This window comes from Pseudopipra pipra, chromosome 1 (assembly GCF_036250125.1).
Source record: "Pseudopipra pipra isolate bDixPip1 chromosome 1, bDixPip1.hap1, whole genome shotgun sequence".
Lineage (NCBI taxonomy): Eukaryota > Metazoa > Chordata > Aves > Passeriformes > Pipridae > Pseudopipra > Pseudopipra pipra.
The window spans coordinates 124,151,214-124,177,286 of NC_087549.1; the positions used below are offsets into that span (position 1 = coordinate 124,151,214).

Consider the following 26,073-nt stretch of genomic DNA (forward strand, 5'->3'; position numbering starts at 1 on the left):
CAGGGGGTGTGACCATAGGGGGGCCAAAGCAAATAAAAGCAGCAACATGTGCTTTCAGTCTTTGTTCAAACCCTGCCACCTGGACACATGGAAGCTGAACTCTCACAGAACTCTGGTGGCAGCTATAATTTTTTTTATTTTCTCTCTCTTTCTTTACTTCTTCTCCTAATCTCTTAATATTTTGAGTAATTTAGGACCGGATGGACTGGATTTTGCTAAATTCTATGTGTTAGCATGTGCTAAGTCAATGCTTTGTGGAATGCTTTATTTTGGTTGTATGTTGCCCTTTAAACTTTTGCCAAGTTCCCTTATTTTCTGAAGTTTACCAGTAAAAGTACCCCCTGAGAAAATGTGTGCAGCTTTTCTTCTTGCACTCTCTCTTTAGATGTTAAAAGAACTGAAGGCTCTTCTAATAATCCAGAGGGTGGATATTGCTGGAACCTTGTTTATTTTTAAAGTAAAACCCTTTGGTGGGCTTGTAGCTTGGGTCTTACAGAAGCCTGCCCCTACTAAATTGGACTGTGAGGGGAACTTGAGGCAAGATAAAGGTGGTACTATTGTTCAGATATCCCAGGAGAAGAATGTATCCACAAGTGTGAAAGACTGGAACGCTAATGGCTCAGACAATAAAAGTGCAAGCTGACAATGTGTAAAGTAGTTGCCCAGGTGCTGAGGGTGTGCACACCAGACAGCTCAGGCTACAAGCTGGGTGTTGAACAAGATAAGGAAAGAGGCAAATCCTTCGAGGCGGGGTAGTGTTTCTTTGTCCTTACACAAATGACTCACCTGTGATAACTCCCCTGCAGGGACCCATCGAGGACAATTCACGCATAGCCTGAAGATATTCATCTCCCCTCATGGGTCATAGTGGACACTGTGTGTATCTGTAACATCTTAGAAGTGTGAGAAATATCTCTAGTTAAAATTTAGAAGATGACCAAATACAGTGAAAAGAAGAACTTGATTAACAGTGTGCTGGATGCACGAACTGGTTCGAGAGCACATCTGGATGGGAGGGATGAGCCCTTTTAAGACCCTTTGATTAGCATAACCACTTCCTCATTCCTCCTATGCCAGGCCTCGCTCTTTTCTTCCTTAAAAGGCAATCTTTGCTTTCTGGTGCAGTCCATTGGTTGTCCTCATCCATCTGTCAGGTTGTTTCCCTGCCCCTGGCCGCATGGTTCCCTGGCAGTGAGCCCAGGCTGGTCTCACCACCTTACATTCTTCCCGGTTTACCTTGGCACTGTAACAGTAAGCAAACAGAACAGTAAGTAACAATAAATAGCAGTAAGCAGGCAGAACTATAAGCAGAGCAACAGGCAACCCCAAGCAGAACTGTATGTAGCAGCAAGTAGGCAGCGGCAATAAGCAACTTCAAGTAGAACCACAAGTAGTCCACTAGTCCTTGACCACAAATTAGTTCTCCAATCCTTTAAATAAAATGGCTCCCAAGTGCCCCAGCACGAGGCAGCCATGAAAACTCCTGCTTGTAATAAAAGCATCTTATTTATTTCCTACAGAAGGTGTCAAAGACTCATGAAATATCCCATAATCCAGTATTACATCACCTACTGTAAGACTCCCCACCCCACGGGGTGGTACCAGGGGTGTTCTCACCTAGCCCAAACCCAATGAAAGCCACACTTGGGCTTCTTCCCTCACGGCACAGACTTCACTCGTCACATGTTCTTCTTTTCACACACACACGAGCTTCTTCCTTCATCATGCAGACTTCTCTCACAAAACAGACTTCTTCCTTCACCACATGGGACTTCCTTCACCACCACTGGCTTTTTTCCTCACTACCCTGGGCTTCCTTCAACAGATCCAGACTTCAACCATCACTTTGACAAGAGTGGGACTCTCATCACTGAGAAGACCACATGAAGAGGATCCATGGGACGCTGTCAGAATCCATGAAGTGGTAATACTTTTTCTACTTAATCTGTCTTTCTGTCACTCTTTTTCTCTCCCCCTTTCTCTCTTTTTCCTATTTTTTCTATCTCTCTCTACCTTACATTTACTGTTAAATAAAATATGTACTATTTATTTTGGTATATGGTCTCTTTGCACCGTAATTCAGGCAGAAGCATCTCTCTAGTGTTAAAGAAACTGATCATAACAGCTTGTTTTCTTTTCCTTTTGGGTTTTTTAATTAAAAATATGAGACTCAGCTTAAATATGACATGTTAGCAAAGTTTAATATAAACACGTGTGAATGTTTACGTGAATATGTCACTGCTGGTGGTATTATTTTTGAGTGTATTTAACAGGAAAGAGGATAAAATGCAGTTTTAGATGTACTATACTCCCCATAAAGATGAAAAGAAGCTAAAAAATGTCGTGGCAAAAGACGAACTTCAGTGAAATGCATTTAAATGTCACCACATAACACAGCTCTTGACTGATGCTTGGCAGTAAATATGTGATAACGTCTAGGGTGGGATAAGCCATGCTGCTGCTGGCTTGAGATAGTTTTCAAGGACACTCATTGTGGGGGTGTTGGCCTGTGGTGGGTGGCACTTCTGGGCTCCTTCAGTGCTGAGCACTTCCTAATACTGACTGGAGTCCTGAGCAGCATTGGGGCACTACTGCCTCTGTTTTTCTGAGAATGATGTGCAACTGTGGGATGGCTGGGGCAGAATGAAGATCTGAAGCCTTCAAAGAGAAACTATACTTTGTGGAAGAAAGGAAGCCTCTGGTAAAGCAGTGAGATGAGGAAAGGTTTAACTTTGCTGTAAGCATTTTCAGAGAAGCTGGTTTGAGTTGTGTAGCTTTTCGTAACATCATCTCTTACGGAAGCCGGGGGGCAGCTTGTGGGGTCCAGACAGACCTGCTGCTGCTTTCATAGCCTGAGCTCTCTGAGCTTTTCAAGTGCAAGGAGTTTAATGGATTTCGCTGGAGGTATGGCTAGAAGGCCTAGACATAAAACCGAACAAAGGTTTATCTACTGACAAACAGAATAAATATGTATGAGTAACTGACATCATGTGGACATGTGCAGTCTGTGAGTCAAGTGAGGGCTTAAGTGTCCGACTAAGCTGAAAAGAGAAATTGCATCATGATGAATGTCAGAAGAAAAAGCTACTTTTGCAAAATGGAACTAAAATGCTGAAAGCAAATGGAATTTTCTCACGATTCATCCAATTTTTTGTTTAGATTCTTTCTAAGCTTCTTATAATGAAGCAATCTCTAATGTATCTAAACATACACTAATATATATTTTATAAATATATAAGTATATATCCATTTAAGTATGCCCTCATTTATATATTCAACATTTATGCTCTCCTCTGTTCTATAAATGAGGCAGATTAGACATTTTCCTCTGAGAAAAAGCACATCTGTAACTGTGTTAATTTGTGAGAAACAGTTAAGAAGTGATGCAAAGATTAAATATTGGTGGTGGATGCAGAAAAATTTATCAGAATCAAAATACACTGTCACACAGTACATCTAAGTTTATGAGTGTAAAATAATTACAGCAAGGCACTAAGATATACCCTAAATTAAAAAAAAAAAAAAAAAAAAGAAAGAATGCATTAAAACATAACACTGGAGGAGTCCCAGAAGAATTGGCATAAATACATGGAAAAAGTTGTTCCAGATCTCAAAGTACATGTGAAATAAGAAATTGAAGAAAATAGACATTTAAGTCTTACATTTAAGTCTTTATTGGGAATCCTATTTATTCCAACTAAAACTATGTTACTGAATATTAAGAAGTAAGTCACATTACAGATATCTCTTCACATTGCTCTAGCATCATAAAAGTAACCCATTAAAATTTTGTTTTCATAGTCAGTGTTGCTGATATACACTTCATTTACAGTAAATAAAACACATGTAGTGGTTTTATAACCAAGAATATTAGTGTTACATAAAGTGATAGTTGTTTGGTTGAGTTTCCTCTGAAGCAACACACACACTGCATTGCCAGGTGTATGTTCATATGAATAACAGATGTGAAAATGGGAACTCTACTTACCATTTTTAGTGTGATGTCACAAAAAACAGGCATTGTATGGGAATGTCAGAGATATAATTTATTTTGATTCCTGAAGATATTAACTCTTAGTTTAAAATTCCCCTCATGACCATCCAAGAGTGAAAAAAACCACCGGATTCTCCTAATTCACTCATTATTGTAAGCCATTTTGGATGCAATCTGTACCTTTCTTTTCTCTTTTGCACATTCAGGATAAATATTTCCTGTTTCCTTAATGTTTTTCCTTCACTCCATAACTTGCACTGCTAATACCTAGACGAAGAAACTTCACCCTCCTTTGCTTCATAGGCTCTTCTTCTTTCTTGAGAACTCCTTGCCTGCAAGGGTGGGCTCCCCAGTGCCTTTCCAGTCAGGATCTCCAAAAATCGTTTGCAGGACTGATAAATTAACCTAGCAATCTCTATAAAAAAAGATCAAATATTCAGAGTGGAACTCCTTTCACCTAATGTAAATGTATAATCCGACTGGAAACTGAGACTTCTTATTTAAATTTATGGTAAAGAAATAAGCTCTTCCCTGGTGTAGTCCACTTTCTGCTCTGACAGACATTTGGAAACAGATGAGTTGTGTCCTAGAGCATTTTAAAGGCAATCTGATTGATTGCTTTAGACCCAAATGTCTGCAGTTAAGTGGTAAGTGTCCCACAGCAGTTCTTCTTTCCCCCTTGTTTCTCTCTTGGTAGAATACCATGTGCATTTTCCAGGAATGCTGTCTGTGGTGGACCAACTGAGGATATATTTTTGTAATCCTGGGTGAACTTGAACAATAATTTCCACAAAAATAGCCGTATTCAGGTCATTCTTTCAAACCTCAAGGACCACAACAAAAGGGTGATTGACTGCAAGGTGGTTTTGCTTTGGACAAGGTAGGAGAGAGAGGGCGGTAGTAACAGATGACGTTCATAAGGATTAGAAAGAAACGAGAATGTTACTCCTATGGAAACAGCAGTGCAAGGAAAAATATATTGGTCAACTCAGAGAAGTCCACAAAATCTGTTTGTTGAGCTAACATGACTTTAAAACATCTTTCTGTGAACGCATTCAGCAAAGATTGGCATCTTCAGGAGAATTACAGGAAGGGTTAGTGAGTTTGCTTTGGAGCATGTGATACTGATGTCACTGGGAAGGCTGGGGATAATTCCAGAGGATGTGTGCGCTTCCCTAAGGGCACAGCAAATTATTATTTCCAGATGGAAAGACATGCTTCAGAAAACAGTTTCTGGACATAACTGTTGATGAGCCAGGTAGGAAATAAATGCTGAAGTGAGATAACTGTTAGGGTCTTGGGTAGATAGGAGCTGCCTGCAGTCTGGATGACAAAGCACAGCACAGAGGCAGATGGAAGCAATCCAGTGTAAATGATTAATTTACTGAGTGCAATGACCAGTCTTCTGCTGAGAAATTTTTGATAATTTTAGGAAGTAATCCTTTTGCATTGCTATTGCTTTTGGCACTTTCCTTCTCATCTCTGTCAGCCGTTTTGCATCAGATCACGTGGTGCCGCATCTGCTGTGTGTGCTAGGGAAGGTGTTTGAGGAGGAAAAGCAGTCCAGGCAACTGGAAGAGAACAGTCAGGGAGAGCTATAACCCTGGAAAATGTCAGGGCAATGGACAATCTGCAGTGAGGCTTGTTATAGGGCAGCTGGATGGTGATAAAGAATAGCAAGGCAACTGGATTATTCTACCTTTGCATGGAAAACTACAAGTCCTTTACAAGTAGCTAGGGATCAGGACTTAACAAAATAAGCTCCTCAAGCACATTTTACAAGAAGAAACTACATATATGCTGTTTGTGACCTTGTTGCCTAACTGTTTCTCTTCTTTACTGTGTTGATTATCTTAGAAACACCTTAATGTGTCAGACATGGAGAAGATGTGTGTTACTGAAGTTTAGTTTGTCCTACATACAGCAGCATGGATACACAGAAAGAGGTCAAGTAATGTACTGACTTTCATCCACTGTCTTGTCCAGTTCATTTACAGTTTGGATACAGTTGTAGTGACTGCCAAGCCACATTTCTCCAGTATTATACAAGTCCATTTTCAAACAGAAGAGCTTGGAAATACCTTGGAAAAGCTGCCACTATATTTTCTGCTTCAGAAAGACACAACCACATCTCCAGGTAAACTGTATGAACTCTTCTGCTCTTCATGGAATCACAGAATAGTTAGGGTTGGAAGGGACCTGAAAGATCACCTAGTCTCAATCTCCCTACCATGGGCAGAGACACCTTCCACAGACCAGGTTGCCCAAAGCCCCATCCAACCTGGCCTTGAACACTTCCAGGGATGGGGCATCACAACTTCTCTGGGCAATCCATGCCAGTGCCTCACCACCCTCACAGTAATTTTCTCCCTAGTATCTCGTCTGAATCTATTCTCTTTCAGCTCAAAGTCATCAACCTTTGTCCTATCACTGCAGTCCTTGTAAAAAGTCCCTCTCTGCTTTCTTGTAGGTCCCCTTTAGGTAGGCTGTTTGTTTCTCCTTAAAAAAGACAAGTTCCCTGGGCAGAGTGCCCATGGTAGCAGGCAGTAGGTGAGCCCTAAATGCAGGCAGAGCTGGAGCATTGCTATGACAAAATGCTTCTTCATGGAAAGGGAGACATAAGCCTCATCCAGAGAATACATTTAAACCTTTGAAATTCAAACTCCACTCCAGCTAGTGATTATCATCTGTCCTACTGATATTCATATGGTAGGATCTAGCAGAACAAGACCTGGCTAGATTTTTTAATTGGTGTTACAGTGCAGCCATTTTCCTAGAACAGCCACAGTCCAGCAGAACAGTTTCACTCCCAACCCTCCAGCAATGTCAGGTGAGCAGACCTGAACAATCCCACATATTTTCTGAACACTTCCCTTACGAATTAGGTGAAATCACCAACCATTAAAATTGCCACTTGCAAACTCATAAGTGAAAATTCAGCAGTACAATGTGCGGTGATGGTAGCCAAAAGAGGACTGAGTAGGTATTGTCTGCCGTAGATTGTTTCGTGGAATTTTGCAAACTCTTTAAATTTTAATGAAACTCATAAATCTAATCCAGGTACACATTGATGTACTGGCATTTCAGATGACCCAAAAAAACTCCAATTGTTCTTTTCTCCCCTCTTTTCAAAAGAAGAAGATAATTACTAAAAGTACAAGGATTGTGAATTGCAATTTTAATGAAAGTTTTCCTACTTGCCATAGAGACAGCATTATTAAATACCCTCTTTATTAGGATGCGTACTTTGCAGGCTTTAGATTACCATAAATTGAAATTTTATAGATTGCAGAGCTAAATAGATATTTTGGAAAAAAATGGGATGATAAGCATTATCTTAGTTTACAGCATTATTCATGAATTGCCGATAGGTATTTCAAACTGAAATAGCATATGTTTTCCACGATGTGGGAAACATCGACACCCATGGGGACTGGTGCACTTCATTGCACATAAAAACAGACAATTAACTCTTTAAGGCCATAAAGACAATTGGGTCCTCTGCACTCCAGTTCAACTACTTACCCGATCTCCAGGGCTTCAGTCTGTATTCATAACTAACATTGTAACTAGTGTAACAATGGCAGTTTCAATCAAATTTAACAGCTATGTTCCAGCTACAATAGAGTGAAGTGATTAATTTCAGTGGTTAAGAAATTGAAGTAGTTAAGACTCTGAAGGAGGGCAACTATTTACTTTGGTAAATTTAAAGCAAGTGTCTGGGCTAAGTTCTTCTTGTCTAGTCATGAACAAGGCCTTTGGTGTTCCTTGACAAGTATGGGCTGATGTGTTTCCTTCACAATAATAAGTGCACATTAGGTAGCATTTTTAGTGGAAGAATCAGTGAAATTCTTCTCCTGTTGAGAGAGGCTAGATTTGGTCAATAATAGATGCTTTCTTAATCCAGAATACTTCTTTTTTATCAAAGATTTTTTAAATGCTTTGTTATTAATACTATACAAATTCAAATTAAAACTAAACAGCCCTTCTCTAGTTCAAAATACTTATTGGCAAATTAGGAATAATGTTGTTTGGAAAACAGTAAATTGATAAAATGTTTTGTCATGGTTTAGAAACGGTACTTTCCAATTTAGTGCTCCCACTGAGACTCTCCAAACCACGCTGCTGCTCGCTTGCTCTCCCTCCTCTTTCCCCTCCCCCTGTGGCCAGCTGGAGGGCAGAATTAGAGGCACAAAAGATGAAGATCATGGATTGAGATGAGAACAATTTACTGAAAACAGCAATGAGATAAGAAAACAAACAGCAACAGCAGCAATAGTAATAACAAAGGTGTACAAAAGAGAGAGGGATTCATGTGCAAAATGCTCACTGAAGAGCCCGACCTGACTCCCTGCAGTCACACCACCATGACCACTCCCTCTGGTTCTGAATCAGTGCCACCCAACCACTCCCTCTGGCTCGGAACCAGGATGTGGTGGTGCATTCCCCCTTTAATGTTTACTTGACTGGTAGGAACCCCTTCTCTTCAGAAGAGACTCCCGTCCCCCACCCCCATCAATGACATGAAGTGGTATAGGATAACCTCTGGATTCTGGCCATGCCCCTTCCTGGCTACTGCGAAAATTCCCCCTGTCCTGACTGGAACCAGGACATGTTTATAATCACATGCTTTTGCCAAAATATTTGTTCTGTGCTGCCATATACCCCAGGCGTCAGAGTTAAAAGCCTCCCCTAATCCTGCACGAGCCGGGGCTGGAGTTCTCCAAGTGTGCCCACAATATGGTGGGTCACTGCTGGTGTCGCTGTGGACCTTACCTCTAAAATGCCTACCACAAGGATAGGGGTGAAGAGAACACATTAGCCCGTCCTTGCCAAGGAACACCAAAAACCTTGTTCGTGATCAGACAAGAAGCACTTAGCTCAGACATTTGCTTAATTTCAGCACTGATCTAAGACTCCTATGGAATTATTAAAATATGACATCCCAGAAAAGAGAGTGAAGACTTCAGAAAAGGCATTCATGAGGCATTTGGAAGAAAACAACTGAGTGTTTACTTGGTGGGGCCAACAAATCCTCTGCTTTTAAAATGTGTCCTCATAAGCTTTTCTGTCAGGGCAGGTATTGGGGATTTTGCTGTTTCCTTGTTCACACTGTTGTGTTGGGCAGGACTTGTTTCTGTCTGGTATTTTTCTCAGGTTGGCAGCTGGTCTTTTAAACAGGACTGTGATATGAATGGCTTTTAGTATTGTTTGTATTGAGATAAATCAGTAAAATACGTTTGTATGTTACATAACACCTCACTTGTGAACTTTGGTAAATCAACACCATTTACTTCAGTTGTGTTTTCTATTTCCGCTTCTTAATCACATCCGAGCACAGGACATTTCTGCAGCACAGCTCTCTCCCCACATGACTGCTGCAGCCCACAGCAGTGCACACACACTCCTTCCATCATGCTCCTTCTGGCTCCAGCCAAAACCCATACCTGCCCTTCCATGAGGAACAATCTTTAACATAACAGAGCTGTCCAGACACTGAGGTTGTCCTGCTATTGCAGCATGAGAATGCTCTGTTTAAGCAAGTGAGATGAACGTGCCAAAAGGGATGCAAGTGTAGTCACTTTTTTTTCCCATGGTAGGTAATGCTGACCTCTGAAATGGCAAACAGGGGGAAACACAGTTCACAGAACTTATTTTTCTAGGCTGACCATACTGCAGCTCTTCCAGCATTCCAGGTCAAATAGTGCATATTTCCTCACTCCTCTTGCCCCAGAGCCAGCAAATAATTCCAACCAGGGGGGAAGGAAGCATGTTTTGGATTTGTCTCCATTATCTGCATGGATGTGAACACAGTATTTTCCACAGAGATGCTCTATTAACTAGCCCCTGACATTAGAGGACTCATTGTGTTACAGAGCCTACTGACTTTTATCTCCCCTATTTATATATTTAAATTTATTTCTTTTTTACTTCATCTTACTTGTTACCGTGACAGACCATAATGAATTGCAATATTACAAAGATTTGTTATTCATATATACATCTACCCAAAAAAGTACAAAATTACTTTATTTCTCTAAAAGTTCTCATTCTGCCTCAGGGTCACCATGAGCAGGTAATATCTTTGGCACCATGAGAGAGAACTCTCTCCCTGGTGTGGGGCCAGGGCAGATGCCCATCTCCTTGCCCCTGCTGCCACAGGTGGGCCCAGCACGTGGACAACACATGACCATCACATGACAAGTGTGTTCCTGGGTGATTTTCGCTCAATTCTCCTTCTCATTACCACTTTCCATTCTTTTGGCGCTTCCCAGTAATACACAATGGAAACAGCTCCCCACTCTGAGGATCTTACTGGGCCTCAACCTCCATGAGTAACATCCAGCCTGATCCATAGGGATCCTAGAACAATCCACAGATCCTCAAGGTGCCTAAGAGCTCTAAACTGGTTTGATAGTTCTTACTCTGCCTGGAGGTCACCATGACCAGGGAGCAATTTTGGTACCATGAAAGGGAACCATCTCCCTGGTGCAGGACCACCACAGACACCTGTCCACTTGGCACTGCTGCAGCAGGTGGCCTGAGAGAGGGAACTGGGCAAAAATCACCCACTGCTAAGGAAAGCAGTGGATACAGCGTATGCTGAAGTTACTTCCCTTTTTTATTTTCAAAACTGAGAATCAAAATCTACTGCTTGTAATTTCAACTCCAGTGCAGAAACAAAACAGGGAAAAGGGATTTAATTGGAGCCCACGTTAGGTAATTGGGAATGTTATAAGGGCAGCAGTTCTGTAGTATCTGCCTATCACAAGAAATTGAAGAAATCACATGAGAGGGGTGCCTGAATGAATGAAAACTCCTCTTGAAACAGTCCCTGAGAAAAACTGTGAGGGAGAGCAACTATATTTATTTTGGCAGACCTGAGATCAGAATTTTTTTTTCTTTTGAGTGTTTTATTCCCCTCACAGACCCCGATGCTGGAAAATAATAGAAATGAAGAAAGGAGATAGCAATTACTGTAAGTTTTGTTTGCTGCAATCTGGAAATTATAAAGTACTGCAGGTTGCTCCAGGCCATAAATCCTAACCCAAAGCCACGTGCAAAGCCTTGGAAAATTAAAATGCTGCAATTGGGTTTAACCAGCCAAAAAATCCCAGCTGCTGAGTCACTCTGACAACACAGTATATATTCTTCAACTGTTAAAGGATGTATTGCAGTACCCTGAGGAATAACCAATTATTAAAGCACATGAGTAAACAGGTTTTGCCAACACCTCAAACAATCTTTATTCATAGAATCATTTAGATTGTCAGAGACCCTTTACATTGCCAAGTCCAACTCTTAACCTGACAGTGTAAAAACCCCTAAATCATGTCCCTAAGTACCATGTGTATTCAAAATAAAAGATCGCAGATTGAAAACCACTTTTTTTTTTTTTAAGAAAAGTTATTTGTATGGCTGACATGAGTCCACTCCGAAAGAAGCTATCTTAGCTTTTTCAGACTTCTGAAATTATCCTAATGGATGCAAAGAACAGTTAAACTTTGTTGAGTCAGCATTTGAAAAATACTCAGCAAAACAATGGTATCTTTTATATCAGTTTATCTTGATATGGAAAGCTTGTAACTATTACAATTATTGTCTGAAATACAATATTGAATCTCTGAGAAATGTGTGAAGTACAGTAATACCAGAAATGTGGCCTAAAGCAAGAAAAAAACCCACCAACCCACATATCCACTACCCTCTCTTTAAATTTAATACAAATGCTTTTATTTGGAATCTCAATTGTCAGTAAGAATTGACAGTCACCTTTAACTTCAGATGACTTCATAACTGTATGTGGCTGGTGAAGAAAAGGGCAAGCACAAGCATCAGCTTGCTGTTTAATCAGTATCACACTGATATTGCCTTGGTCCATGGCAGCTGGCATGGGCCAGGGTTTGGGGGGACAGCGAGAGCAGGGTGCCCACCTCAGCTGTGGTGTGGGTGAGACTAATTCAGATCTGGCTCCTTCCAAATCTCATGACACCCCAAGCTGCTCAGCACATTCAGCCCCTAGGACTGCCCTGTGAACCTTCTGTGAGCACGCACTGCTCATCCCCCTGGGTGCGTGGATCAAGGTCTGCACTGGATGCAACAACCAGGCTGCAACACACAGTCCCTGCTCCATCAGCACAGGCACAGCCAATGTTAATCCTCTGCACAGCTTTACATGTCTTCCCATAAAAAAAAAAATAAATTAAAAACCTCTGTAAGTAGCACTAATTAGAGACTTGTGCATTTACAAGGGCATAGTAGTGTCCTTCCTTTGCTAGTAACTGGCTGTGGGTGCCCTGCTCAACCACCCTGCCGTTCTGGATCACCACAATGATGTCTGCTGTCTGCACGGTTGACAGGCGATGAGCAATGACGATGCAGGTTCGACCTTGCCGGGCATTATCCAGAGCTTTCTGGACAATCTGCATACAGATATCATGAGAATGCTGTTAGCATCTGGAAAGTCTTAACTTGTCATGGGAACTACATTTGATTCTCACTCTGTGTTATCACTTGAACATATCTCCCACAGATACACAAGTCAGCGCACACAGGAGACCCTAACTCAACGGGGTTTCTCACTAGGGCCAGTGAGCCTGATCAAACAAGCATGAGACACAGAGAAGTGGGTTCTCGGTCATCTAGCATCACTTAGAACACAAATTCAATATTTACCATCAAATACAGCTAATAGAAAGATAACTGAGGAGAATCAGCTCCACGTGGTGTTTTTTCTACTTTATTTAGTAGATGTGCACAACTTCCCAGTGTAGTTCACAACTTTCAGGTGGAAAAGCTACCATGGCACATCTGCCCTGTTGTTTCACAATTGAGCATTTGTAACGTGTTTGCATTAATTTCATTCCACAGAAATCAGCTAGCCATGTGCATAGACAAATATTTTACAAAATAATCATTACTCACCTTTTCACTTTCTGTGTCAAGAGCAGAGGTAGCTTCATCCAGAAGTAGAACAGCAGGATTACGAACCAGAGCACGAGCAATTGCTATTCTTTGTTTCTGACCTCCAGAAAGCTGTGTTCCTTTATCACCCACCCGGGTATTATATTTCTGCATGTTGAAAAATAGAAAAGATCACCTGTGAATACTCTTACAGAAGGAAGATTAGAAAAGTAAAATTTTATGCTTGGCTATAAGTTATTAGTTATTTCCATCTTGAAAGAAAGGGTTAGTGCAAGTGGTTTTAATAAAGCTAGGACTTTATAAACATCTCTAGTATGAGCAGTTATATATACAGCCACACACATTTATACACAGTCTGAAAATTTATTCCTCCAAAAAGTGGCATATATCTTGAATGGTACTAGCAGTGATACAGTACTGAGGTGTCCACAGAGCATATTATAATAAGAGTAACTGGAGATTTAATGCTTACTATATACATGAAGAACTTGATCTTGCATTGCTTGTGAATAAAGAATCCTAAACATCATTAGTCACAATGAAGACAAAATATTTTTTCAGCATGATTACATCATTTTCAGATACACAGAGCTACAGTAAAAACAAACTATCAAAGCATTTTTCCTTGTTAGAGCCAAATTCTTGGCAGGCATGAAGGTCAAATGTCATGTCATTCACTTCTGATTTATTGCCCCTTTGAATTTATCAAGAAATGCTCCTGTGCATGTCCCTTCAATTAGAAATAGACCACTTCATTTTACTAAATTATTTTAGAAAAATAAGATTTCTTTCTCAGAGTAACTTGAGAAGTTTCTGCTGTCAAAGGAAAAATATATAAAAAAAAATTATGGTCCCCCCCCAAATATTCTGCTTTGTCTACCACTACATTCTGGAAATATAGGCTTTTTTTTTTTTGAACAAACTAAAAAGGGTTTTAAGCTTGAAAGACACTGACATTTTAAAACATAAATTATATACTTTTTCTTATTAAGGGAAACAAAGTGTGCATTGTTAATTTATCTATGTAAGTGAGCACTACATATATTTCTCCATATCATTCAAAAAATCTGGTTATCACACCGTGAAGAGAAGATCACTGTCTCTTACCTCTGGCAGTTTTTCAATGAAGGCATGAATATTTGCTGCCTTAGCTGCTTCTTCAATTTCCTCCTGACTAACCACCCTACTGTTGTCTCCATAACTAATGTTTTCGGCAATGCTGCAGTCAAACAAAACGGGCTCCTGTGACACCAGGCCCAGTCTGGACCTCAGCCATTGTAAATGCAGTGATCTGGTATCAAATCCATCTGCTAGCTAGAAAAAGCAACAGAAACATGATGCCAAGCTGGCTACAGAGCTCATCTACAGATACACACTGTAAACAGGAAACATGAATGGTAAGAGGAAGCCCATTACATGTTGGATTCCCAGATGAAATCAAGTCAGTTTTTTGCATGCAAAGAGGAAAAGAACCAGCAGAATAGATGAAATATTTCCTTTCATTAGTTTTTAATTTTGCAGCAGACGGAAACAACATGCAGATCACAGGCTGTTATTGCAGTCCTTCCAGCCCTACTGACCACCAGGAAGCTCACAGGAAAGCCTGCCCCTTAAGAAGCTGAACACAACAATAATATTCTCAGCTGAAGGCCTTTACCTTAATCTTACAACCTCCAAGGAGGCTTCTTTAGACTTTCTATGCCCATTAACAGGGATTGCATCAAAATGCCCATTGTCACTTTCTGATGGTGACATAGTAACATCTATATGAGATTACATTTGTGTTATCTGAAGCATGTATCTATGCCCCTAATTTGTGAATTCATATCAGCAAGAAAATTCAAACACTGACAAGCAAGAGACATAAATGTTATGCCTCTGTGTGACCAGGGTGTGAGCAGCTTTGGGGAGGTAATGGAGTCTCACATGATCATCGTCATTGCTTTCCCTGATAAGATCTGTGCCCTGAGCCTGCACACTGTGCCAATATGGGTGCTGGAGCTGCTACATGTGGGCAAATACACAAGGCAGGCAATGACAGGGGTTCTGGGTTTGCCTACAGCTGCACTGGAGCCACAGACTCAGTAATGTACACCTCTAAAAAGGCATCCTAACAGAGATACTGCCAGGATTGTTGAATGCCTATGAAACCTTGGAAGATAAAGACTCCTGTAGATTTAATTGTTATTAATAGCCACACAAGTCTATTTTTACCACTTGTCCTTCCACAGGGTCATAAAATCTCTCCAAGAGCTGAATGGATGTGCTTTTTCCACAGCCGCTGCTTCCTACTAATGCGAGAGTCTGTCCTTTGTTAACCTTCACACTGAGTCCTTGCAAAACTTGAACTTCTGGCCTTGTTGGATATACAAAATGGATGTTTCTGAATTCAATGTTGCCTTCAAAATGGCTCTGAAAAGCAGGAGAGAGTTCACATGCTCATATTAGTGTTTACTAGCTTTAACTATAACACTTGGTAAGACTTGATTATTAAAGTGAGAGAACTGAGAAAGTTTGGGAGAGTTTTTTCAAAAGAGCTTTTGAAGTTCTTTTAAAATTGCATATTGAACTGAACATAGTACTAGTTATACGATGATCTGCAGACCTAAGTCACTAGATCCTTATGAAGAAAGAGTTTTCTGCATGTCTTGTACCTATTTTTCACTTCACCTTTGAAAAGAGTATCGATAGACAAATAAACAACATTTGTATTTTTCATTTCTAACACATATAGTTGAGGCTCTTCCATTTGTTATATAAACTATATCATTTGCTTTTCTGATATCACACTGCAAAGGTAGCACAATTTGAGTGAATGTAACACAAGGTCAAAATCAGAGATTAAGACAGCAGAGCTAAATTCTCTGGTAGGTAATTCATGGGCATGAAGGACAAGTTGTGCTTTAAAAAGATGTGATAGTTGTTAACTATCTCAGGCTGATATTTAAGGACAAGTGAAAGAAAGGGGGCACAAGCTAAGGCTATTGCTTCTGTTCTTTGAGGTATGAGCCAGTCCTATGTACATACTTGCAGCATCACTGGTACAATGCTCTCACAGCAAGTGATGACCTAATTTAACAGGCTCAAAGCTTTGCTTTGCTGACGTCACAGGCATCACTGCTATTCAAGTCCGGTCTATACTAGAAATGCTTTCACTTAAGCTTCATTTTATTGGAGACCTTCTGCCAAGTCTTTCAGTGTTTGTGCCAGAGAACCTTGTTTCAAGAAGGTATGTGAATGTGCTGAGAATTTTAAAGGCTGAAAATCCTGTATATAAGCTTAAAGTTACAGAAACTGGATTATGGCTTCCTAAGTAGAGGCTACCATCTAAAACCTACCTGGGAAGTTAATTTTAAACTTAGATGAACCTGGATGTGCAAATATAAATCTTCCAGAACATGTAAATTGAAAGCATTTCATGCAGAAATTTGACAAGTGCTGAGGTCAGCCTCCCTAATGACAATTTTGGTTTGAAGGTGAGGCTTTTTGGGAACTTTTTGAGTATGCTTTGGTTTTTTTACTTGTCATTATTGTTGGTTTTTCCTTGTTGTGTCATTCCCTACCCAACTTTATAGCAAAACAAATTATTCATTAAGTTCACTTTGACTTCACAAGAGCACATTTTTACTTGTAGGAGTTTTCACCATTTGAATAGGATGGATTCTGGCAAAACTGTTCTGTCTCTAAAGGAACTAGTCTCTCATTTACAAAGTAGAATAATGCATTTGTATTTTATTTCTCCTATAAACTCTTACAAAGACAACACAACTTTTATTGGAATTGACATTTATCAGTGTTTTCCTGAAACCATTTAAGATGTCGGTAGAATGAAAAGTATTTTTTTGCTTATTTAGAGAAAAACTACCTTATAGGCTACACACTTTTTTACTGAAACTCAGAAATAATGAGTAAATACCACTATCTTATATAACATCTGTCTTTTCATAGAATCACAAAACAGATTGGGTTGGAAAGGACCTTAAAAATCACCTACTTCCAATCCCCCTGCCATGGACATGGACACCTTTCACAAGAACAGCTTGCTCAGCCTGGCCTCGAACATCTCCAAGGATAGGGCATCTACAACTTCTCTGGGCAACCTGTTCCAGTGCCTCACCACGCTCACAGTAAGAATTTTTTCCTAGTATCTAATTTAAACCTCCTCTCTCTCAGTTTGAAGCCATTATCCCTTGTCCTTTCATTCTTGTAAAAAAATCTCTTCCCATCTTTCTTGTAGGCTCCTTTCAGGTACTAGAAGGCCACTATTAGGTCACCCTAACTTTGTCACCCTTTGTGACACCCTAAAAACTATGAAGCTATGAATACAGTTGTAGAAAATAAAACATTAATTAAGTTTGTTACATCTTTTCTGAAAAAAAGACTCCCCCGAAACACCTCCCCCACCAAATCCAAAAAAATCTCCAAATCCCCCAAAACCCCAAGCCAAAATACCCCCAATGCTTACCAATTTTTCACCTTCTTCACTGTAACTGTCAATTACAGGTTTTCTGTCCAAAAGTTGAAAGATTTTTTTGGCTGACATTTTAGCTTTGCCATAGTCTGGTGCCAGAGAAGCAGACTGACCAACATTCATAGCTGCAAACAGGACAGAAGAAAAGACTCTAAAAGGCAAAAGAAAAAGCGCAATTAATTTCAGGGAGAACAATGTATTCATTTCCTCATGTGTAAAACAAATGTTCAGGATAAAGTTTTTAGCATCTTTAGGTTATGACATTTCTGGAGTTCCTCACCCCTTAGAATGTCATCCAGTATTAGGTAGTTCTATTTGTTCCCACAGCTACTTTATAGACGAACAGTGGTATCACGTCACTGCTCTGTGTAATGCCCCCTGCCTCAAAGGAACATCGAAGGCCAAAGGCTTCACCAGAGTAGGTATGCTGAGCTTGCTGCTCACTCTTGCTGTTTCACTGCCCAAATATTCACCTTTCCCCAAAACAGCCTTTATGCACAAAGAACACTCTCAGCCAGACTGAATTTCTGAATCTCTATGCCCTCTTACCTCTGTAATTTGATAAAATAATTTGCATGCATTGAAATCACTATCCCATGTACTGATTTTGGGTTTTTTACATTTTATAAAGTATACTCACATAAATACATTTTCAAAGTTGGTCAGACAATTAGCAATGAGCCATGCTCCAAATCTGAAGACTGCAGCATTAATAAAGTACTCTGCGCTTTGAGCTATTCCATAGCTAAATCCATAGAAAGGGGCTTTTTTCAGAGAGTATCTGATAAAGAAAGACACTTTCCATAAATAACTCATAAAAGAGAAACAGCAGACACTGGGGGATACCCAGACTTCTGGATTAAAGTTTTCAAGCAATACAGCTCACCCCCTGAAAACACAACAAATCAGCCCAGAACACATATATGTGTTCACACGCATGTGTTCAAACATTTTAGCTTTGTGCTCAAACACAACAACCTCTGCCAGACCCTAAGTGCTCCCCTCTTCATGACACAGAACTGCCCTTAGGATAGAAAGCAATGAGATCCTTGATCCTCAGCTTTGTTAATTTGAATCCCCTCCCTTTGTTTTTATAGCAGGGCAGGTCACTAAAACAGTTAAAATAAATTAATAACTACCCCATATGATCCATTTTATTAAGGAAACAAGCAGGCTCCAGCTCAGCCTAAGAGCCACCTGCAGACTTCTGCCAGGTCATCCCATCTGAGCAGAAAGACCTCTCATCCTGATTCAGAGAGGGGTCATATTGCTGGGTGTCTCCACAGGGATTCAGACTAAGCCACTCTTTTTCAATCCATCCTTCTGGAGAAGATTCATTTTGTGTTACTAGTTGAACACGCACTGAATCGGAGTCTGGAGCACTCTCTGCCCTCATTGTTTAGGATGCTCTCTGAGGAAGAGGAAATCTTTCTAGTCTGAGCTGTAAATCAGAGACCTGTGACAGCTCAGCCTAGCATCCTGGCCAAATCTGGGCTATTACCAGTTCACCAGACATTGAATTTTAACACCATTTTGGCTCAGAACAGATAGAAATACATTTTTTTCAATACCTTTCATTACATTAGTTATTTGGAGGAGTAAAGAAACAAGTGGATTTTGGGCTATTTTGTTTAAGTAAAATGGAGCTAGAAAAATCTTACATCCCTGGTGATTCAATTCATTTCAGTGAAGACAAGTCAGTGGGATGTAGCAGGTCGAACTAGGGAAACATATGAAGTTCATTTCAAGATTTCAAAGTCATATGAGGGAAATAAAACTGATTTATATTATAAAGTGTGTGGTGGAAATGTCAGTTCCTGACTTAAGTAGTATCAATGTATCCATTTCAATATACTGAAATGGAGTGACCACATGTCCTATATTGTAGGCATACACATGCAAACACAATATTCTGGAACATATATTCAGTGTAAAGTGTACTAAGAAAGAATCATTAAACAAAAAAGAGCCTCACCTATATGGACCATTCAAACTAGTAACATATTTTTCATAAAATGCTTCTTCCCTGGTCAGTGAAGCTACAGTTCTTATGTTTTCAACCGATTCTGTTGAAATCTAAATGGGGAGATAAAACAAATATGACGTAATCCCTTACAACTGCAATTTACAACATATCTCCTAAACACTTGATCTCTTCTCTAGCATTTATTATTTTAGATCAGAATGTGCTTGCTTAAGGGAGGAGGTTGATGTCTATTCCCAGGTGAAGGAAAGCCCCAAGCAATGAAATTATTCCCCCCCATAGCTGTGAGACATGGTGGGGGCTGAAGCCAACAATATATTTGAGTTCAGAACCTTGGACCAGCATGCAGGAAGCATTCAGCAGCATCTGCTCTAACTCATGGATTGTAGCCCTGATGAATTAAACCAAATTTAATAAAATAAGAACCAACATCATCTGGCTACAGCTTGCTCTTTTGCATGGACTACTTCTGTCTTCTGGAAAAGCTCTATCAGGTGAATGAAGACAGTACTCTGAAACTCTTGAGTGCATTAATGGTTTGCCTCTATGATAGAATAAAAAGGTACCAAATTTGCAATGCTTCTGGTTGCAGCAGAGCAGTGCAGAGCTACACTGCTCACCCCAGGCACAAGGCACACCAGTGCTGAGGATTCTACTGCTACAGCTGTCACTACCCAGAAATCCACTGTGGAGGCTTTAAAATGCATTTCTATTGCCTAATTTACAGATGGTTAGTGTTATCTATGTTTTGCTTTTCTTGAGGATGTATAAACATTCCCCTCGACCCCCACCCTGCCCTGTCCCCTCTTTCCCCTTCATTTATCTTGGACAATTGAGTCAGCTATAATATAACTACAATATTGTCCTTAAAAGTGATCTCACACCATAACCCTGTAGTTAAAATTGAGGAACTTACTCTTCCGGCCTCTTCCAAAGCTTTTTGATCTTTTGCGGCATGACCAGACATGGACTTAGCACTCACAGCATTTGTAACAATAATGTAAGGAATGCAGGCCAGGATAAGCAAAGTTAGCTGCCAGCCATAAACAAACGCAATAATGATGGCAGTCACAAGGGTAAAAACAGCCATAGTCATCAGTGCAAGTCGGCTTCCGGTTGCCTAAGAAAACCCCAGAAACCCCCCAAATATTTGTCATTAGATTTTTCCTTTTGTTACTTATACCATCACTTCAAATTGGTTTATAGCCAAGGCCAAAGGTTCCACTGGAAAATGAAACTGTGTGTGGTAGCGTGCATGGACATTATGCACCTACTTATGTAAGCATTCCTAGACATTCTTCATACCTGCCAGCATTCAGGCCTTCAAGGGATGTTAAAGTAGTTTAGAGAGTTGGTCATGACAGCAGTTTAATGAATTATGTATCTGGGACTTCATGTACTATGCAAGGCATGGGACACTGTGACCACTGACACAGTAAGACAAGTTGGTGGCTGGGTCTCCAGCATTAGGCAACAGGGGTTTGATTTTAACAACAGCCATCCATTGACCCACCACACTAATGGTGGTGGAAAATACTCATCCCCAAGTTCTCAACTGCTGCACTTTCGGTTCTCAGAGAAAAAGAAATAGATCTGAATTTGGCCACTGCAGAAATGCTTTATCTCTGTGGGATAATGAGTAGGAAAGATTAACTACTACTGAAGAACTCCCATCTCCTCCCAGCCCATGTAACCTTTTCATCAAAAACTTTTTAAGATGAGAGATGATTAGCATCCAGCATCTGGGTGGGCTCTGATTTGCAGAAAAAAGTTCTGCAAACAGCCCTGTGGAAATAGTTCATCTTCCAAAATTTGGCATGATGGAAAAAAACCAAAAATCCTTGGGTGGGAAGAGAAAGGAATCCTTGCTTTTGCCAAAGACTTTCCTGCCCTGAAAAGGTTTTTCTTGTTCAATAAAATTTAAAATAGTAATAACTAAACTAATGCCAGGGTGAATTGTTGCCATATGTTCTAGGAGTTGCACATAAAGATGGATTTGGAAACTTCAGCCAGTGCAGCATGAGGCATGGTACTGACTTAGTGACACCATATAGCACTCCAGAGAAAACAACAGCTGTACATGCCCTTTGGTGCTTTCTGTAGTAGGGGACCATGTGCACCCCCCTCCTTTCAACTGCCCTGACAGAGTGATATAGTTCAGTGCCACTGAAAAAAACCAAACTTTTAAAAGATAAAAATTACTAAATTTTGTCAAAGACTCTTTTCTCACTGCAAGCCCATAATGAAGGATGACAAGAGAGAAACAAAAGTCTCTGGAGACTGAAAAATGTAGGGATTAAAGGATTTTTTTAAGGTACAAATTGTAAGGGAAAGAAAATAAAAAAAGACATCTTAAAATAAACTAGTAAACTTTACCCCTCAAGTCCTGCAGTGATTTCCACTATCCTGTCCCCAACCCCAAAAGAGAAGGGGATACACAGAGATGTTTGGCAGATTGTCAGGCTCTGCTGATGAGGTGAGCAGCTGGAGGAATTGTACAGAATTTGCCATATTCTCCTCCCAGTGTCCAGCTCTCCCATATCAGTGCCTTTAGTCATTCGCTTCCTTGACCATTGCCCTTCCCTCGTGTTCTTCATTCATGCCAGGGTATTTCTTACTGTTTGGTCTGTTTTTTGTGAAGCACATTTTGTGGGGATGGGAAGAAGAATTCTCTTCATTGAGGTCAGTAAGGGTTTGCATCGTCTGCAGGTGCAAACCTCTTTATGGCATTCAGGTGACACCCATCATAAAGTGTAAAAACCTGGGGTCCAATGACTGTGGCCCAAGCACATATGCAGATTTCACTTTGCATGGTGAAATGGTCTACAGTTATTACATACTTAGCTTAAAGACTTGTGGGGGGGGACATGAAAGGTACATGAACATCTGCTGGATTTTTGATAGTTCTCATAAATTATCAGCTGGGAAATCCCTTCCCATATGTTTGCAGCACACAGTGTAAATCCATCTGCCAGTCTGTAGGGTAGATTTACTACCTTGTGTTCTGAAATAATCCTGTGTCCCTTGCCAATCACAATTAATATTTCTAAGGAAAAAAATACCTTAAAAAAAGAATCAACATACCCCTTTGACCTGGGAAGCATCTGTAGCAAGGCGAGTTAGCAGAACACCAACAGCATTTTTCTGATCATCATACCATCCAATATCCTGTAAGAAAAGACACTTAGTTTTGTTTCAAAAATTACATGAAAGTACAAGTCATGATGACTAACTGAATATTCTTTCTCTGTAGTCAGCATTTCCAAGTGAACTAAAAGAAAAAGCTTAAAAAGCAGCATTCTTTTGAGAACATCTAATTGTTCACAATCGAAGTGTTATTGGCTGTGATGTTTTTTTCCAGTGTGCCCATTTAGAAACTTTTATTATAAATCCCTTTTACTCAGACGTTCCTTGGGCCTGAAGACGTTAAATATTCTCTTCTTATGAATTATCTATTCCATCAACTATAGATTCATAGAATATCCTGAGTTGGAAGGGACCCAAAAGGATTTGTACATACTGAAAGAAAATGAGACCCTTTTACCTCCAAAGGCTACAGCAGGTGGTTTTTTCCTCACCAATTTATTGTCTTCTAGTCCCTTTCAGATTTTTCTACGAACACACAGGTTCTTGTCCCCAGTGGGTGTGTGGAGTGCCAGGTTACATATTCACATGATTATTACAGAATGAGAATTCTGTGATTCTCAAATAGCAAAACTGCACAATCTAACAGGAAGGGTTTAACATAAATAACTTCATTCTTCTCATGGGTAATAGGGAAATTTGATTTTTTTTCCAGTAAAAATTAATAGATTTTTTATTTGCTATAGATTGCATTATGTAGATCTAAATATAAATAATTAAATGGATTAGACTTACATCTATATATTATATACTTGTATCACGACCACCCAAGCAAAGGGAAGTTAAACTTTTTTGGTCATCCTTGCACACACAGACAGCTGCATACTGTGTGCATATTAGCATGCCAGAAATATGCATGTTTGCAATGACACTCCTTCAAAATTAAACTACTTGCAGTAGCAGCATTCAACTGAATTGCACATGGATTAGGACATTTCCAGGAGAGTCGTACTTTTTCCCAAGCTAGTGGTAGAAGAGACAGGCTTTTGTTTTCTTTTCTCCAGACTACACGTGGACCTTATAACAGTCTTCAAAGGACACCTAGTTCTCTTTAAACCCTAGCTGCGTAATTCATACCTGCTGAAGTAATGCTTTGAAGGACAAAGAGCGCAGTCTCATTGTTAGCATTTCTCCAGACTTCCCAAACATGAATCCCTGGGGGAGCAAAGAGTAATATTTTCTCATCTGGTGCAGTAACTCTGTTAATAAATCTGCACAACAAAAGCAATTACACCAAAAAGTCTCCTACAACCTCCTGTGAATATACATTTGTCCTAGGAAAAGCATCCTTCACATTCCTGGAACATAAAACTCTGTTTTCCCACAGAAAGAGAGCAACATGTCAAGGAAGGCAGGAGCTTCATTGTAATACCTTATTCCTATGCCCCACCAGCAATACAAGATAAATCAACCCAATCCAGTCACTGACCTCCCTACTCTTGACTGCAACCAGAGACATTCTCTCACAGAAGTCATACCATGGATTTTATGATATGGACATCAATGGGCACAAAGTATTTCCTGAAATCTGTAAAGGAGTCGTAAGAGGACAGCAAATGGAGTTTACTTGATGGTATGGAAAGCACTGCCTGGTATGGAAGGAGTCTATTTTATACTTACTTTGGCAAGAACCTATAGACTGGCAGTGAGAAATGTCAGTATTAACTTTGACTTTTAAGGGCAGATCCTCAACTTTGATTTCAATCATGCTGAATTCACATTGCCTTCAGTGGCTTATTTAAACCAACAGCAAATACAGACATATATCTTTAAGTAAACATAACCATAAACCCGACATATCTCAGAGAGAACTGGCACTTCTGTATATTTTTTAAGCTCTGATTGCTTTTTTGCTTCTCAGACTGCATTGACATGAGTTATATCTGCAGCCTCATGGGGAATTAAGAACTTTTAACATTTCGGTGTAGTGACACTTACTTGGATTATGTATGCCGCTAAAATAATCACTCCAAGTAAAAGAAACATCAAAGAAAGGACCAAAGTATTTTTATTCCTCTTTACTGGATCTCTTTCTTGAAAAGCCTATGCAAGAAAAATAAAAACAAACCACAAAAATGAGTACATAGACGAGTGTCAGTTACATAAACGTCATCTCAAGAAGCTTGTCTACTTTCATTCCTCTTAGCAAGTATTCTGGATCTCGAAATCAGTTTGCAGTCAACTTTCTGTTTAAGGACCAGGACAAAGTCCAGATTTCCATTTAACCTACATCGCACTAATTTGTTACCTCAGCTCCATCAACGTTCCTCCTCTCCTCAGATGCAGTTCCACCACGCTGTGCCTCTAGAGGAACCCTTTAACATTTTGCAATGGATTCATTTATACAAGTTAAGCCCATCCAGAGACTTACAGAGGAAGAACTGGCTGAGTGGTTGAGCATGAGGGAAGCTCAGGATTGCAATGTCCATTTGCCAAAAAAAACAAAAACCAAAGAAAAACAAAAAAACCCCAAACCTGAAACACCCTAAAACCCCCAAAAAAACCTGAAAAAACAACAGCCAAAAAACTTACCCCAATGATTTTTCCAAATATAACAGCAAATGCAGGATGGACCCCACCTATGACAGCAGCAGCAATCACTCCCAGCAGTACATAGAGCCACTCAGGTTTGTTCAGAGCCAGGATTCTTAAGTAAGGCACATCAGGGAGATTTTCTTCCTAAAAGAAGAAAAGAATCAGTAAAAAACTTCAGGTTTTCCTTGGAAAGTTGCAGAACATAAAATTCCCCAGAAAGTGGGTGCTCATTAGGTTTTGAGCAGTGAACTGTCTTGGGAAGCAGCTGAAAGCCCTCTTTGTGCACTCAGACCAAGCAAACATGCTGGAGATCTGCTGCTTTGCTGTTTCATATCCTAGAATGTCAACTGCACTGTAAAAATTTGGAGGCAAAAAACAGAAGGCTAAGTCGTGAGGGGAGAAGGGCCAGGACAGTTAATTGAAAGTCAAATAGGACTGGTCATCACGAATGGCAACTAGCACTGCAATCATTATAAAGAACTAAAAGTCTCACTGTTCAGAGCACAGAAGAGATCTCTCCAGTTCAGCTAAATGTTAGTGGGCTGGCAGTGGTACAATTGGGTAGAGAGGTCATTTTTCTTTTTTGCAAACTATTGCCTATGCATCATTACCAAAAGCATGAAAGAGGCATATGTAAGAGTCAGCCTGTATTTGCTTTGAAAGTGCAAAAAATGTCCTGTCCTGCTTTACAAATTTATTCAAGTGCCTATGCCTCCACAGGGGGAATTCTGGAAAAGCAAAAAGTGAAAGCATCAGAAAGGAGACAAAATATTAGTCAGGATTACAAGCAAGTTGCTCTTGCTTCCTGGTTATTTTATCTCGTGTTTCAGATGCTGAATGAGGGTGGCTAACCCTCAACTATAAAAGTGGGCTGATCTTTTTGAAATAATTACAATGGCTGGATGCTTGACTTCTTAATTTTTTCTGAATGTGATAAATATTGAAGTCTTGAGCATAGACACCCACTACTTCCTCTGAGGTCTTAAGCAGTATTAATACAGAGCCAAAAAGTATCTTTTG

General features: G+C 40.0%; 1 protein-coding gene across 1 annotated transcript in view; it reads right to left on the minus strand.

Annotated features, from left to right (window-relative positions):
* Positions 1-12,076: 12,076 nt before the first annotated feature.
* Positions 12,077-26,073, minus strand: part of ABCB5 (ATP binding cassette subfamily B member 5) — a 34,408-nt gene continuing 20,411 nt past the window's right edge. Inside the window, exons 18-29 of the mRNA XM_064675453.1 lie at positions 25,051-25,197; positions 24,457-24,561; positions 23,596-23,673; positions 22,459-22,542; positions 20,291-20,494; positions 19,366-19,466; positions 18,031-18,171; positions 17,385-17,541; positions 15,134-15,331; positions 14,027-14,233; positions 12,920-13,066; positions 12,077-12,417 (exon numbers count right to left, since the gene is read on the minus strand). Coding sequence (XP_064531523.1) covers positions 12,220-12,417; positions 12,920-13,066; positions 14,027-14,233; positions 15,134-15,331; positions 17,385-17,541; positions 18,031-18,171; positions 19,366-19,466; positions 20,291-20,494; positions 22,459-22,542; positions 23,596-23,673; positions 24,457-24,561; positions 25,051-25,197 — 1,767 coding nt within the window. The 3' untranslated portion in view covers positions 12,077-12,219. The remainder of the gene's footprint in view (positions 12,418-12,919; positions 13,067-14,026; positions 14,234-15,133; positions 15,332-17,384; positions 17,542-18,030; positions 18,172-19,365; positions 19,467-20,290; positions 20,495-22,458; positions 22,543-23,595; positions 23,674-24,456; positions 24,562-25,050; positions 25,198-26,073) is intronic.